We start from the raw sequence: 18504 nt of genomic DNA, 5'->3' as shown, positions 1-18504 counted from the left end.
AAAATGTAAGATTTCCCAGTCATTGCCAACTTCTCACTGTGAGACAACCTCTCAGGGACACAGGTTTATCACAGACTCAAAGGGTAATTTGAAACAGGAGCCATTTGTAAAACTGTTGGCAGCAGATCCCTGGCTGATGAAGGATGGGAAAGGAGTAGAACCTGTGATGTTAACTCCTTTTATCGCGTCCTCAATGGTGCACATGGTGACCAAGTGAAAAACTGATTTTTTAATTTTTTTTTCTCCCCCACCCTAAACAGTGTAAGCAAAGCAAAAAAAAAAAAAAAAATCAGTATTGGCTCACATGCACACACACACACATGCACAGAACCACTGGTCTCTTTAAACAAGAAGTAAGATCCTCTGAAGTGTACATATAATTAGAACTAGAGGAAAATGAAAAGCTTAAAGACACTGGAATAAAGATTATGTATTCTTCTTAAAAAAAAAGAAAAAAAAAAGAAGAAAAAGCTATTCACTGCAGTTATATTTACCTGGCAACACCAGGTAACATGAGATAATACACAAAAGCACTGATGGGATTTTAAGCATACAGCTTGACATTGCCAGCACATTTAATAGCTTGCTTTTGACAAGAGCTTGTCAGAAGTTCTGTACTTCTTTTCCTTTGAAATGCTGAAGAAGCAGCAGAACGGAGTTTTGCGATGCAGCATCAGGGGCATAGATAGAAATATGACAACCCTCTGAAGCCCAGAGGATTTTTTTTAATTCATTTTATAAAATTACCAAGTAAGGCAAGGGAAAAAGCTTGTCATCTGGCAGACAGGATACAAACACAGACCCCAACTGGTGTAACTGCCTTTGAATTTTTGAAAGCTTATTTGCCAGTAGATTGGGGAAGGTTGGAGACAACCAGCCTAAGTAGGAAAGTGTCTCAGGTATAAATTTTATTTTGCCTGCACGTAGTTTGGAGGCACGATGATCAACATGTTCTCTCTACAAGAAATTAACCAATGGACTCAGCAAAGGTAAAAGTCCTTTCTTTGCTTCCTAAAGCAGCAAACATGTATATTAATCCAGCATTCATTCATATCAAAAAAAAAAAAAAAACCAAAACAAAGAACAAATCCAAGATATAGTCAACTGAGCCCATGAAGGAGTTTTCTAAAATTCTGGTTTCCCCCTACAAATCATTATAATGCAGATTTCTAGGTTATATGCAAAGTCTGCTTAAACAAGTTCATTCACTCATGGGACAGAAAACCAAGTTTAACAACACCAGATAGATGGCTCTGAAGGTTATTCTTGTTTATTTTGTCTGATAATGAGAAGATGAGTAAATGATAAAAGTATTTTTTATTTCCTCAAAAGCTTGAGTTTAATCAAAAACATGGGCTCTTCATCTCACACCCAAGTAACTTACTCCCACCAGCTCCCTGTTGCAGACCTGCATCCTCTCAGCATTCTTCCCAGGCAAAATCCACACATTATAAATATTTAAAGTTAATATACAACAGGAAGAATTTCTGTTTACACTACGAACACCACCATATTCTTTCAGTGATGGGATCCTTGACTCACAAGCCCCCTTTTACCCTTTCTGCTCTCTCTTTTTTCACTTTACCAAACCTCTGAGACTGAGGCCAATCATTGTCTATAAAGTAGCTCATATGAAGCTCTACGAGATATCAGGAAAAAAATTTCAGTAACAGCTGAAAAATCAGCAAAAAGGGTACATTAGTTTTCAAGTCAATAGCTCCCCTGTGAACCATCTGCTCCCAAGATTGATCAGAACCACTGAAGAAGGAGGCGGTGCAGAGTGAAACTATCCAGAGGAGCAACCTCATATGTCTGCACTCTAAGACTCCATCCCCAACAGACTTTTTGGTCTCGGGCAGTTCCTCTACAGGGATTATTGGGAGAAACCTCGCAGAGGCACAGGATGACAAGAAAAGGGATGTCACCCTTTCTCTGTTCAAATTCTTGAAGAAACCATGACAGCAGCAAGCAGGACAGGAGGGAAAGCACAAAAAGCAAGATGTCTCTATGGGAGCATTAAAACAAACACAGAATTATGTGCCTGTCCTCGGGATCAACACAGTGTGCATAGGGAGGGAAGAAGTCCCTGCCCGACAAGCAGCTGGGACTGCTGGTTAGCCACGCTGATCCTTTCCGACATCCTTAGCTGAACCAAAGCAAACCATGCTTATCACCAAGAGCTGGGAAGACACCAACCTCCCTCTCTCTCCGGAGCATCACTGCAGCAATAAGGACAATCAGCTGTCAAACTGAAGCCAGTCAAACTCAGTTGCTAAATTTAAGCAACCGCACAACAGGACATAACTGACCAGAGCAGCATGATAGCCCTTTAGATCCACTTAAATCTCTGCAGGCATGAAAAACCTCGGCAGATCTTCCCAGCATGAAACTATGCCAGAAGTGCAAAATGACACCAAGAGCACGGCCAGCTCTCCTCAGCAAGCACATCTAGAAAGACCCTGCCATCGGCTGGACATGCATCCTCCCAGCGGCTGCCCTCAGAGGGGCTCGTGTTGCTTCCCACTCGGCAAATACATAGGGAGACTCACCACCCACAAGCTACTACTCAGCTTCAAAACCCTATTAAGGTTGCTAAGTGACAATAAAGTAGCACAATCTCACACCATTTGCAAACCCCAAACGTTTAAAGGCAAGGAAATTAATGGTTCAGATCATAAATCTCACACCGCCCATCTAATAAACAAATAAATTCTCATCAAGTGTAAAACCTTGTCGAATTCATTATAATAACGTTAACTCTCCCTGGAGTACAGCTCAGGTTTTTGTTATTGTGCTTTCAGTATCTAAGTGGTGAAATACTTCTAAACAGGAACATTAGTCAAATGAAAAACTTAGCTGGAAAAAAATTATCTGCCCTTTCTTAATAATTGTGCAATATATCAGGATAATTCCTACACAGTAAAAGTTTTATAAGTCAGCTACATTCTGACTTCATGTACAAAATTTTTATGGCCCACATCCAAAGAGCACTTAAACACCGGCTTAATTTTAAGAAGTAATTAATCATATAAAAGTGTACAGAACCACTGAACTGTTTTGGTATGTGCTTAAATGTTTTACTACAATATATCTCTTATTCCATTTTACATAGCATTTATGGCAGTGGTCTTATTTTTAGCATATCAATGAAATAATATTTATTTGGGTCAGCATTAAACTTGTTTGCTGTGATAAATACAATGTTTACATTAAGAAAGAACAAGTTTTCTTTTCCTTATGATGTGGAGGATGTAAGTTATGGATGCCCCCAAGCTAGGCTTTTGGTTTTTTCACCATTGCTAGGAAATTGAGAGTTGTGCCTTGAACTTGGTATAGTAGAGCTGTGGTTACCACACTGTTATTTAGTAGCCTGTTCTTAGGTTTTTAAAAGAAGATTTTGGAGAACGCAATTTACTTTTTGGAGGCAGGAAGGAAAAGGATGAAATGGTCACATAAGAAGGTGGCATATACAAAGGTGAAAGGAAGAGTTATCTCTCTTCATAAAAGACACAGCCCAGGTATCAACATATCAAATTGAAATAAACGAGCAAAGCTAGCCATACTGTCAAAAACTTTATAACATCACATCCATCTATGTTACAAAAAACTATAAAGAATTTCAAAAACTTAATGGCCAACCAAACAAAATATTGGTCTTGTAGCTCCTCTGCAAGTGAGCTACTGACCTACCTTCACAAGACTCTGAACTGTATCCATATCAGAGGAAAATATCCAAAACATCAGAATGACTACATGAGCATTCATTTACACACAAAACTCCATATTCTGAGGTTCAACGAATTCACATAAAAACACACATTACCTTCTGGCTGTACTTAGATTTTGAGGTCTCCAGACTATATATATTGTTCTACAGATCCCTCACCAGCAGCATGGTTGGTCAGAGTTCAAAGAAAATTACAGTAACATTGTTTGGCGTTTGTTTTTCTTTGTTGTTTTGTTGTTTGGGGTTTTTTGTTTGCTTGGGGTTTTTGTTTGTTTGGTGATTTTCTGTTTGTCTGTTTGGGTTTGGTTGGTTAGTTTTGGTTTGGTTTGTTTTTTTCTAGTAGCCTTATGGTGCATTCCAGAGCAGGAACACTGGTCTAAGCTGCCTTTTATTGTCTTCAGCTAGTCAAGAAGATGTCCCCATCCATGAAAGTGTTCAAGCCCACAATGGATGGGGCTTTGAGCAACCTGGTCTAGTGGAAGGTGTTACTGTTCATGGCAGGGGGGTTGGAACTAAATTATCTTTAAATTCCCTTCCAATGCAAACCATTCTATGATTCTATGAACACTTCCCTTCAGATAAACACTTCGTGATAGCCAGACAGACTATGCTTTTGATCACTATTTCAATTACAAAATCACTGTAATTCTACATATTCTGCTACAGATATCCAAACTAACTTGGCTAGTCCATCTAGTCATACAGCAGTCATACAGCAGTCATACAGCAGTCTTGTATCCTGGATTCTGATGTAACTGCTGGAAACAGTTCAAAATGTCCGCAGATTATCTATATAGCCTTACATGGATAAAGATCTAGCTATAGAATAGGCCTTTCTCGAGCTCTGGCATGCCATTAGGTGTCTTCAGGGCTGCACACATGAAGTTCACAAGATAAGGCATCTCAGAAAGGGATTCCCAGTTGTCATTTATTCTTGAATTCGTCTCTTCCCATGCTTCTTAAAAAACAGAAATTCTCCCTAAACTACACAATAAGATCAATGTGTTTCACCTGATCTTTTTTGGCAGAAAAAGCATTCCCCAGCTTCTTGGAACAAAACACAAAACAATCAAAATCTCTTATATTAAAGATGAGAGTGTGATTATCATCTCTTTTTCACATTCACAGCTCACCAGCTGGCTGGCAGTTTAAAAAAAAAAATTAATAATTAAAAAAAAAAGAAATTCATGTTATCTTCAATACAAAATAGCATTAATCCTTCAAAGATTCTAGAAGGAGGAAAAAAAAATACCAAAACCAACATTATCTTTGAAGACCTGTTTGTATATATCTACTGAAAAACATTACAAGCTCCTCCTTTCTGGTACTTAGCTAGCAATTTAAGCTTTGCCAATACGTGCATCACTAAAATGCCTTAGCAGATTTCATTTCGGTTTTATACAAACATGTGTCACAATGTGGAGTGGTAATGACCAATGTGCCTTAAATAGTGTAACTCTTTCCATTCTAACCTGGCTTGCTTCTATGTAGCGCGTTCAGTCCAGTCATTTTTAACTTCCCTAACTACCATGTCTTTGGCTGAAAATTTCCATTAATGGACCCTTTTTTGAAAGCTTATGTAGAGATACAGCAAGTATGAGAAACAACAAATACTGCACACCACTTCATGCTAAAAACCGGTTTGCTTTGTTGAGGCATACTCTCGATATGAGTATCTTAATAATATATATATGTATACGAAACCTTAAATACACTGCTCTGTGCATGTGTGTCTGCATGTATCAGGAACATAGACTGATGAACTGAATAGTTCACTTAAAAAATAGGTCAAAGTCCCCAAGATGTGGGGAAGGAATCAAATTTGCCAGATTTTATAACAGTTGGGTGAAAAGGAAAAGTTGGTGAAACATCTTACTAAGGATGTACATACAGTACAACTAATCTAATTGCAGACCAAAAATGACAGAAAATATGAATACTGAAGACAGATATCCAGCAGCACCCTTCAACCTCTTCTGTGGGCACTGCCAGGTGCCAAGATCTTGAGGACAATTGCTACCCACTTGGGCATTTTAGTTCTGCCCCATGCTGTGTAAACATCATAATACAGCTTGGTGACACTACACATCTTGCTGCAGTTGCAGAATAAATCACAGATTACAATACATTTTGAAGCTGTGCAGGTTCAGACAATCCTCATGCACATAAAGGATCCCCATTAGGGTTAACTGCTACTGCAGCATTTTCCTGAGAACTTCTGTTGCATAAAAATCATGTTTCCTGAAGCAGAAAGGAATCAACCACTACTTAGCTGAGTAAATCAGGAACTATCCAGGCTAGAAAAAGCAGATTACATTGCAGAGAATGATGTTCTTTAAGTCTACTACTGGCATCAACCACAGCACTTTACATATAGGTGAATTAACAAGCTATAGTAATCGGACACAAACGTATACCAGAAACAAACAGGAAGTGACTACTGGGACTTGGCACTGTCAAATGTCACCATATGGAAGAGGTTAGAAACTTTTCTGAATGCTCAGTTCCTAAATGGCTAGTGTTATCCACTAAGGCCAATAAAAACACAGTGGGGAATTTAATTAATTTACTTTTATTACTCCATAATGATTTAGGATTACTAAAAAAATATATTAAGGCCTCAGATAAGATAATTCCAGTAACAACTCTTGCCATTTAACTAAATAACACTGTATCGTCTCCACTAATTATAACACACTCGCATTTCTGAACATCTTCCATGTTACAGCAATTTCATTATTAACAAAAAACACTGCAGTGAAGGAGAGGAAGAAAGCATTCTCCCAGATACATTGTAAGTGTATTTATCTTGCTCAATACACCATATTTTCTTGCATTTCCTGATTTACACTTTCTGCTCCAGAATGTCTGCTTCATCCAAAAATAAACACAGGCCAGATACCAAATTGCAGATTTGAGAGCAAAACACGTATCCAGCAGAGCTTTCCCATTAACTGCACATGGACCCATTAAAGTAGGAAGCCAGGTCAGCGATGAAAGTTCTATTCTTCATATGCACTTTTTAGCAGAGAGTACTCAAGAAAGAGTAGGAACTATAACTGTGCTCATCTGATGACTCTACTTCCAAGTATCCAGGGACTATTTCATATATTAATCTTGTGCTCATCTCCAAGATGAGCAGAATTTAAAGAGAGAAAGTGTCAGCTCTAATTTGAACCTTCCCTTCTCAACAGGTTCCAGCTATAAAGAACTGAAGCAAGAGCATTTTTTTAAGGAATGTACTTTGCACTAAAGTGATTAACTTTAAAGAAACTAGAAGCCAGTTGATGACAGGCAGAGTTTTTGAGCTGTAGCCCCAAGAACTGAAGCCATCTGTTTCACTTAAGAAGGCACCAACCCTGCTCGCCTTGACCACTGTCTTTAAAAGAAGCCAAGTTTAATGCAGACACAGGGAGAACTTTCTCAGGGAGAACATCTTCAATCCACCATATAACATTGTACATCATCATATATACTGCATCAAAACTGTCCAAGTACAGTTTTCCAAAGTCCTCCTAAAAACAAAATATACATTACGAAAATGATTTTTACCAAGACGCTTTTTATGTATGAAATATTCAGGTCTCCCACAGTGGTGGGAAAAGGCACATAGACACCACCAAGTCAAGAATTGTTTCAATGCTCTCCATTGAGGGATTTTGTCTCAAAACTGCTCGAACTTCACAGGGTACCTACCACCTGTTTATTCCCTTGCATTTCCTCCCGAGAATACATACGAGCTCCACAGATGCAATAGCTTCCCACATTAGGTTTAAAGATGCTGGCTTTAATCTCACAAAAGCGCTAATTGATTTTGGTTCTGACTCCCCTAAAGACACCTACAATAGTAGTTGAGCAAACAGGTAGCTAGGTAAAACAACGTGATGGCCCAAACAATAATTTAGTCCGCTGCACTAAAATTTGTTCTCTCCTCCTCAGGTTTACAGATACCAAAACATGTTGATCTTCAAGTTTTCTATTCGGGGAAATTAGTAATGGCCATATTTTGACACAGACATGCCTTTAAAGTATTCTAAAAATGCGAGGAATACATATGCATGAACTAAAAATACACCCGTAATAGAACTTACCTAAATGTCTGGCCCTATCATTCATCCATTTCTCATAGTGATTTACTGTAAAAGTAGTTCCACTTAAGTCAAGCGAGCAGTTTGCAGAGGAAGTTGCTATTCAGCGTGGGCAAGCTATGGTAAAACTGACTTCTAAGCAGAACTGTGAGCATATGATTAGCATGTCAAACAAGCAATGAACTTCAGTGTAATTACATCTGCCAATATAGTATTCTTTCATTTTCCCATTCTGTTTTTCACCCCCTGCCCTCGCCCAAATATTAATTGGTTTTATTCAGGAAGAAGAGGGCAAAGCTTAAAAACTCCCTTTGAGCACTACAGGTGTTAGAAATCTTTAGACTTATGTTTGTGTTAGCAAAAGGGGTTTGCTCTTATACATACACTTGCTAAATTTTATTATACACACGTTAAAAAAAAAAATCCACTCCTGAATGATTCTATCTACAAAGTACCACCATATGGTAGCTTTCACAAATGATCAACTGTACCAAAACATCTAAAAATAACATCTTCCTTAAGTAAAATAAAAACAATTACCAGCAGAGACTTTTGGGTATAGTTCTGAGCTAAGGAATCAATACCACGTTGCTGAAATGCTTCAAGTAAGTATATAAGCAACCTCCGGAGAAAAACAGCACAGTGTTAAACGGCTCGCAAGCATCAATGCTAAATGTAATATACATATTTTGGGTTCTTTCAAAAGTCTATTCTTAGCTGTAAGACAAACTCAATCCATTTAATTAAAACCTTAGCTTACAAACACATTCACCGAGTAAGTGAAGCTTAACAAATCTAATTTGAATGAAAGGGACTAGCTGTGTAAAAGAGCAGCTCCCTGATGTTCCTTGCTCTAGTGGTTTCATGTAACCACTGATCACCAACTACTACAACAGCAAACATACAACACCCTTAAACTAAATGGGAGTTGTCTGTCTAAATATAGCTACTTTTAAATAATGCATCGTGAGTTATAAAATAAAGTGTTCCTGAATTATTTAACATGGGTCTCATCTTTAACAAAGATATACCACTTTTAATTAAATTGAAAGAAAGTTGTTTATATTTGGAGTTGCATATTAGTGTAAATTGCAACCAGCAAAGCAGCATTTTGACTCAAATTATCTCAGCACACAGTTTTTCCTACATATACCTGATTCACAGAAATAGAACTGAGACACAAACGAAGATAAGCAAAAGCATCACTTGCAGAGCTGTCTTAGAACTTCAGGCTTTGCATTCATTCACAGCCCTCCAATACAGAATATCCCATCAACCTGTTGGTTGGTAGGAACTGGCTGGGATCTCATGCTCACAAACCTGTTTCAGTAACATTCATAATCAGCATGTCTTCCTTACACAAGTATCAACCTTTGTGAGAGCAAACCCTCAAATACACTTACCACCACCACAGCTAATAAAGCATCGTGTTCTGTCACTTTTAAAACATTCTGAAGACCGCCACACAGAAGTGGTATTAAAGCTGAAAGTTTGTGTACGACAAAGTTTTCAACACGATGCAATAATCGTGTATTATTCACTATGGTAACCCTTCAGCCAGGCCTAACATCCGCAAATGCAAAATTAATATTTAGCAATAAAATGGGATGACATGTCATGTTTAGGTTTGAGGAAAAAATTGCTTGCTACCTCACATAATGGGACAATGCTCCTGTTTAACAACTGACGCTTTCCGTTTCAAAGTGGCTGCCTTTTGGATGTAGTGTGTGAAGCAAAAGCTCAAGGGAAGAACTGCACCAATCTGACCAGACTCCACAAACAGATCCTTACTAACTTTAACGGGTGCTCTGTAAAGGAAACAAAACCACATGACCTATTGTCTAGAAATCAAAGTGTAAGTGTGATCTGCCTGGGCCTGCATGGAGTCACTTAGCCCCTCACACCAGACACTTAGCAGCAAAACCCTTCGTCTTGATGCTGCTGCACCCATAAGCACCGTCCAACGGGGCTCTGTGCAGACCCCATCTCTGGATGTGGACCATGCTCTGCAGAAAGTCACGGGATCCTCCTCCACAGAAACTAAGCCAGGTCTCGTTATTTTTATACTTTTAAACGCATGCTTGCTTAAGTTCATTTTCCAGGAAAAAACGTGATGTAAATACATCATCAAAAAGTTAATTCCCCCAGGATGACTCCGGCAGCCAAAACTGCAATAACCTGAAATTTTGACAGCTGCTTTACACATCCAGCCCCACGAGCGAGCTGGAATACAAGTTTCACTCCCGTCCCGCGAGGTCCCTTTCAAACTGGAAACCGCGTTTCCCTCCTTGGCGGCACTCCCGCTCCCAAATGGGAGTCCGATGTGCCACCACGGGCTCGCTGCCTGAGCGCAAGGCGGCGGCCCCCTGGGACCGGGGCGGGGAAGGGAGAAGACGGGGATGTGGGGAAGGAAAGTTGGTGAGGAGGGCTCGCTGTAATGCCGTGGGGAGGCAGGGCGGGATCCCCGCGGCAGCGGTGCCCGCCGCCGAGGAAGAGGAGCCGGAGGGAGGCAGCCCGCCGCTTCCCCCACACCCAGGACGCCGGGCAGGGCAGGGCGGCTGCCGGGGCAGGCGGCTTCCCCTCCGGCCCCGCGGAGCCTCGCCGCCCCGGGGGGCTCTTCCTGCCAGCCGGGGACAGATGTGGACGCAACAGCTGGACGGGGAGGAGGGGAGAGGGAAGAGAGGGAAGGAAGGAAGAGGCACGGCTGCCTCACCCCCCTGCCCCCCCCGCCCGCCGCCGCTCCCGGGGATGCGGGCGGGATGCAGCGCCCGGCCCGGCTCCGGGCTGGCCCCGCCGTAGGATGGGGATGGAGAAACTTGCCCTGGAGGCAGCGGGGCTCCCCGGGTCCTGCCGCCCTTACCTTGCTGCGGATCTGGCCCGAGGTGGACACTTTCCGGATGAGTTTCTGGGGGCCCTCGTGCTCCCCTTCGCTGTCCGACGACTCGTCCGCCGGCCCCGCCGCCGCCGGGGCTTGGGGCTGGGGCTGCTGCGGGATCCCGGCGCCGCTCATCCCCGATTCGGCCCCGGCCATCTTCCCGGACTCCTGCCGAGAGAGAGCACACGAGCCCGGCTCAGCCAGGGCAGCCGCTGCCGCTCCCCTCCCCGGGGAGGAGGAGGAGGCGGTGCGGGAGGGTGGGGAAAGAGGCGGCGCGGAGAGGACGGAGCCGGGCGCTGGCGGAGACGAGCGGACCGCCCGGCCGCCATCTTCCACCGCCCCCTCTGACGGCGAAGGGCCGCGCGCCCGCCCCGCACCGGCCACAGCGGCCGCCGCTCCCCGCTCGCAGGGGCTGGGGCGCCGCCGGGCGGGGCCGGGGTGGGCGGGCTTGGCCCCCTGCGGCCATGCCGACGGGTGGCCGCCGGCTCCGGGGGGCGCCGAGCGCTGGCGGGGGCCGTGGCCGGGCTGGCTCGGCTCGGCTCGGCTCGGCTCGGCGCGGGGTGAAGGCGGGCGCGCCGCAGGTGAGCGGCGGGGCGAGGCCGAGGGGCGAAGCGGGCGAGAGTCCCCCCGCGACCCGCGCAGCTGCCCGGGCGTCCCCACGGAACGGCAGTCCCGCGTGGTTCAGAGGGGGGAAGCCGAGTTGTAAGAGTTCCACGGCAGCACAGCGAGCCCGCCGGCTGCCCACCCCCTGTCCGGCCGGGGACCGTGCTGCTCTGCCGTGGGAGCACAGCACAGCTTTTGGGGACTGGGTGGACGGCATCTAACGCGATGGGTTCCTCCTTATTTGTGCCTCCGGCCGGTCCATCCTGTGGTATCCTTCAGCGTCAAAGCAGTGAGCAGTTTTGGTAAATGCACGCATTGCTTTCCAGTTATTTTCTCCTATTAGTTTAAATTTTCTTCTTACTCCGTTCTTTTTTTTTCTTTGTAAAAGAGGAGCCTTTTCTTCTGGGAAAAGAAAGGGTCAGTTTTCTCTTTTAATCTCAGATCTGGCAGCTCGCACGATCTTGAAATGTCACCACATGTTCTGAATTGTGGGACTTCGAAATGATTGTGGTTTGTATGTAGTCAGTGTTCAAAATAAGCATTTAAATCACAGCAATACTAAATAAAACACACAGCCCCTAGCTGCATGGACCGGATTAAACATAAGAAAGCAATCAATACTTGTGGCTTCCATATCCCCACAATTCTATTTATATTTCTAGAAAGGGAACTGACATCTCTTAATATGCTAATAGAATGCTGCAGTACCTAAATACAAGGCAGTTAATGAGAAACAAAAACAAAGCTGTAGTGTTCATCCTATCCTACACGGCAGACACCTTGCCACCACCTGAATTTCATATAAACTAGCGTATCCCATCTCTTTTATTGAGACTTTTATTCACAGTAGGGAAATTTAAATATTTCCATGAAGCCATGCAGGTCTTGTGGCATAATACTGTGTTACTGCACCAGGTACTTCAACTGTGATTCTGCTACCCTCCTCCACACAGAATCACTTAACTACTAAGTTTTATTTTAAAACATGTCAAAAAATACATTAAAAAAATAAAATTAGTATTAAATTATATTTTAAATTAATTTTTATCATTTTACCTGTATTCCCTCTTAGAATAACAATAGGGCCTAAATCCTACCATCAGTACCACATATCAAAACAGATGAAGTTCTCATATCGTCCAGTCTCCTTACAGAATATTTGTGAAACTAAGGGATGTTTCCTGTCTTGTTTCACTCTTCACCTGAGAGGGAGTTCTCCTTTTTCAAAAACATGGGATCAAACTTGGGCAAGCACAAGCGTGTACTGCTGTCAGTGAATTAATCTAGGGCACAGCTGGGAAGAAAGATACGTTAAAAGGAATATTTACGGATACTTATTCTTTCCACCCTCCCTTCCTCCTCCACCTTAATTTCAGGAACAGCAAATTACACCAGAAAACGTCTCACTGCAATTCCTTGAGACTTTTGAAGGTAAATGACAATTGAACATTGCAAGAGGACAAGATGACAGAGTTTTCTAATTCATGCTAACATGTATTGCATCACCATGACTGTGATTTGAAGAACACTTAGTGCTAACAGAACACCAGTAGGACTGAAGAACTCCATTTAATTCAACTGAATTAAACAGCACTAGCTGGACAACACTAGTTACTGTTAGATTTGTTCCCATACTAAAAAAAGCATTCAAAATATCGGTGCATGCGACTGCTATGTGTTTGTATCACAGGACTAGGATCCTGGGTGAAGTCACATGCAAAATTGGTTTCAAGTAGACGTTTCACCCAATGAATACCTTTCCAAATTCAGTCGAAAAGGAGAGATGAGAGAGTGCGAGGTAAAGGCACACAAAGACAGCATATTGCTGAAGTGTATAAATTGGGATTAGGATGTTTGAATTCAGGGAGATCGTGAAGTTGACTCCATTGATTGAGTCCCAAATTTGTACCTTTGGGGCTTTGGGTTTGTTTGGTTTTTTTTTAATAAAATATCATCTGGTTGCTTGTTCCCTATATTATTTAGACCTCAATCCTAAAAATGGTAGGAGGTGAAAGTGTATTTCCAAAATACAGCCTTCCACTGGAGTTTTGGAATCATAAATGCACAGCACCAGTATTTTCCAGAGCAAGACACTAACCTGGTTTGTTTTCGAACTGCTTTCACAAGTGGTTACACTGCAAGCTAATTTAAAAATTTGTCTTTAATTCTGGAAAACATTGGACCATTTAGCAATGGATGTAAATACATTGTTTCGTCATTGTTAGGTGAAAAAGTAGAATCATAGAATGGTTTGGGTTGGAAGGGACCTTAAAGCTCATCCAGTTCCAACCCCCTGCCATGGGCAGGGACACCTTCCACTAGACCAGGTTGCTTCAAGCCCCGTCCAGCCTGGCCTGAACACTGCCAGGGATGGGGCAGCCACAGCTTCTCTGGGCAACCTGTGCCAGCGCCTCAACACCCTCACAGGGAAGAATTTCTTCCTAACAAAGTTACTAATTTAGTTTTTATATCTAACAGCTCCTGTGACATCAAGTGGCTTATTACAATGCCAGCATAGGAGTTGGAGATCTCCTTAGGTATCTGTAGAGCCAGCTCAAACTTCCTTCACTAGATTTCATCTCAAATACATAGAAGCTGGTAAAAGACTATCTGTAGGTGAAATGGGCAATAAACACAATTCTTCAACTTCTGTCCCCTTTCAGAGCTTAACTAACAGCCCTGACTTCACACCTTTTGCACGTCACAGAGGGCATCATGGGTCCTCACATGGGCTATCCTATTGTGATCTTCCTCTCTTCTGACTGACCAAACACAAAAATTGGGTTAAGAGGAGAGAATGCACCAGCCTTTCACTTCCAAGCAAGTCTCTTCCATCATATCTTGATAAACTTCAGAGTGCGATGAAAAAAAGAAGTACTAGGAATGTTCTTTCAGGTTACCTAATGTGAAGATTTTAGTAGTATTAACCTAAATCTACAAATGATAGGAGATGTCCTGCAAGTACAGTTCAATGAGAATATGGTTTCTGTGAAGTACGTAGTGGAATCTGTGTAATTACAGGCTCTAAAATCCACAGTCACCTAATGTTTACAGAGTTCTTCAAGATGGAGGAACCAAGCAAGTGTTAAGCGTTCTTGAAAGTACCCAAGTTATTCATTCACGTCCGCATATAAAGTTGTTTCTACAAACATATATATTGCCATGCACAAAGACAGTTTAAAAGATCTCACTGTTTCCACTTCTTTTTCTTTTCAGAGGTATTAATAGTTAGATAATCAGGGTCCCGTTCCAGCCTTTACCCAGGTAAAGCTGCCTAAGATAGCCACGATAACTTCACCTCAGTAAGGACTGCCAACTTGACTTGCATCCCTTCATCTCACAGCTGAAATTTTCCCAGGTGATCTCTATCAGACTCAGTATGAGAAATACTGAATAGAACATTTCAGCTCAGTGAATATTCAGCTATGAATACTGTGGTACAAATGATACCATTAGACTTTTGTGAGCCAGGCTCTCAAAGAATATGGGGCTATATGCAACCATTAAAAACACATACAGTATTTGCATGCGCTGTGTCTTGCATTTAATATACTCGATTTCACTCTTCTTAGTAATTACCTTTAGTTTCCTAACTGAAGCAAGGGAACACTGGTGAAAAGCGTAAAGAAATGTTGGTATTTAAAGGGAGATAGCAACTGATACAGAACAGTTCCACTAACATAATTTGTGCTATGGCAATTGGTATCAGCTGATGAGCTGCCCTTTAAATTCAAAGAATCCAGAAGTGCTGGGTATATATATGCACTGTGAGAATGTTTTAACTCGACCACATCCAGTTCCAATGATAGAATATGTGTCACTAAAATGCATATGTGATGTAGAAAAGAATCCAACTACACGTGCACTCTAGCTGCACTGGAGATTATAATGCAGACTAACGCATTATTTGATTCCAGGAACATAAATTATTCCAGCTCTACTATTGTTTCCCTTTGCAACAAGCTTATTTACTTCTTTTTCTCTAGGTCACTTTGGAATCAATAACCTGAAGGGCAATGATTTTTTTTCCTCCACCTCAAAAAGAGGATGAATAGCGGTATCTGTGTCAGGTTAACAGTGTTCATCATGTTTAAGTTTTTATTCGATCTTTCTCAATTTCGGTGGTTAGTGATAACTATAGTTTTTAGCTGGGCTCCCCACTCTGAGCAAATTAGTTTCAGATCTGCCTGTCTGAACTCCCTCTGTAGATCGAGTTACCCATGTTATTCTTTCTTGGCTTCCTTACTTACCAAAGGGGAAGCCAAAATATAGCAAAATGTATGCATACCACTATTAAAGAGAGTAACTACATTGCTCAAAGCTCTTTCAGGAGTAGCCGAGACAATCCTGTAATCTGTAGGTTACAAAAACGTGTTGTACACTTCAGAGTGAAAAGGTGTAAACCAGTGGAGGTTGTCAAAATAAAGTGTTGTTTTGTAAATGTGTTAGGACCCATCTGTGCATTTCGAAGGAAAGTTAAACTCAAGACTCAAGTCTCATATAAAATACGAAAGTCAGGTCTAGACCTTTGTAAGACTTATATTACATATATTTTGAGTACAAAGCCACTGAATCTCTCTTAGAAGAATGCAGGATGAGCCTTACATTTTTGTTACTTTTATTGAACTCCATCGTGGAGGGTCTAATGGCAACTCTTAGTGGAGTCAGGAAGAGGTTTTCCATTCGAAAGTGAGCTGCGAGTTAAGGAAACGATTTTATAGAAATTTGAAACTGCACACAGACAAGTCCAGCCCTGACAGGCAAGGGAGAAGTTGTGGCTCCATTCGGTGTCCATCACTTATTTCTCAGAACAGCTACAGGAAGAGCACCTCCCAATGACTTCTGACAATTTGCATAGGTAACAAACTTGCACAGACTCAAAACCTGTAATAGATAGCTGCTTCTGTCCTGCTACTCTTTTTCTGTGTTTTGAGAGTGAGGGAGAGTTCCAGGCACTTTTGTTTTTCCCTTCATCATGCAGTTCTTCACCTCCTTTTTGCCCCCATCATAATAAAAAGCCAGCTCACGAGCAGATTCAAAGAATGATGTCGCTTTTGCCACAAAGACTGTGTATTTTACCAGCAGGTTATCAGGTAAAGGATTGAGTGGTTTAGCTGAAAATAGAGTCTTGTAAAGGAAATCAGTACAGTGGTTAACATTAAAACTGCATTCATGGATGTACTCTAACAAATGCAGCAATGAAATGATAAACATGACCCAGATCCTGGCGCTTACTGGGGGAGGGGGAAATGAAGAAAAAGAAGATGTGCTCCTTGTTTATCTGAGCCCTGTGCACAGAAGGAAACGGGTTTGGATGCTTCAGCCAGGACTCTGCATTTCCAAGTGGAGGGGCTGCAATCCATCAGCCTCTCGAGTTTCAGCTGACTTTCAGATGACGGCAGCCAATTTAAATGTCACCGTTTAATAGGATAATGCGTTCACGGGAATCAGCTTTGCTGCCTTCCTCCCACGATGTCTTCATCTCTCCAGGCAAAAATCTCGGGTTTCCCTTGCCTGATCCTTTCGGTGTCAGCTCCATGTTACCGGAACACGCATACAGCTGTTTTCCCTATCACAGCTGCATCTCCAGCAGCAGCTCTGGGGCTGGAGGACTGCAGAGGGCAGTGAGGGGGGATGTTCAAATTCACAACAAAAATGAGGCTCGTAAAAATGTACTTGGGAGGGCTACAAATCCTAACAGGGAAGGGGGTGAACCTAGTTCACCCTGGGTATTTCCAGGGCTGGGCTGCTGCTTTCCTGGGAGCAAGCACACTGAGCCAGGCAAAGTATGGCTCTCATGCGGCTGCTCTTTAAAACTGGGTTTACAAGTAAAACCAGGGGCTCTGGACCAACTCAACGAGTTAGCAAAACATGGCACAGCCATCTAAAGGGGAGACTGGCAGTGGCATGGGTCCATGCTTCACGTCACCTCACCAGGTTCAGGGCCAGAGACAGCCTAGCCTTGACCTTTCAGATAGCCTGAAATCTCCCAAGCAGCTACCCAAAGCCTATTTTTAGCTGTCCCTGCCTGATGTGTGTGTGTGTTTGCACAATGGAGAAAAGCCCAAGAGCGGGACCAGACAGCCCTGAAAAGGGAAATCTGATTTTATCGCCGGCTGAGGATGCTGGTGACATGATTTCCTTCAGTTGGAAGGAGGGTCTCCGAGTTGCTTAAACAAACCACAAAGCCACTGCACCGCAGCTTTCCTCCTGGCCAGTTCAGGCGCTCCCCTCCCTTCCCGCATCCCCAAAGTAAGGGTAGCATCGGGGGACCCCAGCCCTGGCCTGCTTTGCTGCCGTGACAGGAGTGATCCCCAACCTGGCTATAGAAGGAGAAGGGGAAAAAGAAGTGTCTCGTTCTGGAAACTGCCTCCCAACGCTGGACTTTGCTTTTGCTGTGCTAAGAGAAGGCGTTTAATGGTATCACCATCCAATCCTCCCGCCCCGGCAAAGTTGGAGACAAGGCTCTTGGTGCTAACCCAAGGCTTTCCACCCGGGCAGTGAAACTCAGAACGGGTGATGAACTCCCCGTCCCCCTGAGGGACGAGCCAGCCAGCAAATAGCCGGACACGATGGGGGGGAAAGGCTCCCACCCCCCATCCCCGCGGGGAGGGGACGGAAGCCGGCGGCCGGGCGCTGCCGCGGAGCGGGGTCGGAAGAAGGGAAGGGGCGGGGGCGAGCGGGGGGAGCACCGATAAGGATGACAGCTCGACCCCCCGGTTGAACAATGCAGGCAGGAAAAAGGGTAGGAAATGCCTGTGCAGCCGGCGAGGCACGCATATACCTACCAGTTCCTCCCAGGCGGGGCTGCGGGCGCTATAGGAAGGGTACCCATGCTGCTCCATCCCCCCGCAGCAGGTCCCCGACCTCCGCGGGGAGAGCGCCGGCGGGCAGCGGCGCAGGTTACGCGGAGCTGCGTTTCCCTCCTGCCGCTGCCGCTCCTCGGGCCGGCAGCGCGTCCGCAGCGCAGCTCTCCTCCCTCCTCCCCGGCCCCGCTCCTCCCTTTTTCTCCGCCGGCCCCGTCCAGGCCCCCTCCTCCATCGCTCCCTCCCGCCCTCCCCGCCCGGCTCGTCTCCCTCCCACGGTCCCCGGGCTCAGCCCCGCTCCCGGGGGAGCCGGCCCGCAGCTGCCGCGCCGCTCACATCGCCACCGCATCCTCCGGTGCGCGGCCCGAGCCCGCCCCACCGCCGCCCCTGGGGCTCCCCGGCCCC

General features: G+C 43.9%; 1 protein-coding gene across 5 annotated transcripts in view; it reads right to left on the bottom strand.

The window, feature by feature from the left end:
* The window catches only part of DGKH (diacylglycerol kinase eta), a 164271-nt gene extending 146010 nt beyond the window's left edge, over positions 1-18261 (bottom strand). For 3 of the 5 annotated variants that reach the window (XR_003990099.2, XM_030476664.1, XM_030476663.1), the window contains exon 1: positions 10676-10907. Coding sequence is in view for 4 of the 5 variants with exons in the window: in XM_030476664.1 (XP_030332524.1) it covers positions 10676-10846 (171 nt within the window). In the remaining variant the exon portion in view is untranslated. Of the gene's footprint in view, positions 1-10675; positions 10909-18081 lie in introns of those variants that run through there. The other 2 variants (XM_030476669.1, XM_030476665.2) reach the window with 2 other exon arrangements.
* Positions 18262-18504: the final 243 nt, after the last annotated feature.

The sequence above is a fragment of the Strigops habroptila genome, chromosome 2, assembly GCF_004027225.2.
Source record: "Strigops habroptila isolate Jane chromosome 2, bStrHab1.2.pri, whole genome shotgun sequence".
NCBI classification, from domain to species: domain Eukaryota; kingdom Metazoa; phylum Chordata; class Aves; order Psittaciformes; family Psittacidae; genus Strigops; species Strigops habroptila.
The sequence above is the reverse complement of the archived record's forward strand: the minus strand, read 5'-3'. Positions and strand labels throughout refer to the sequence as shown.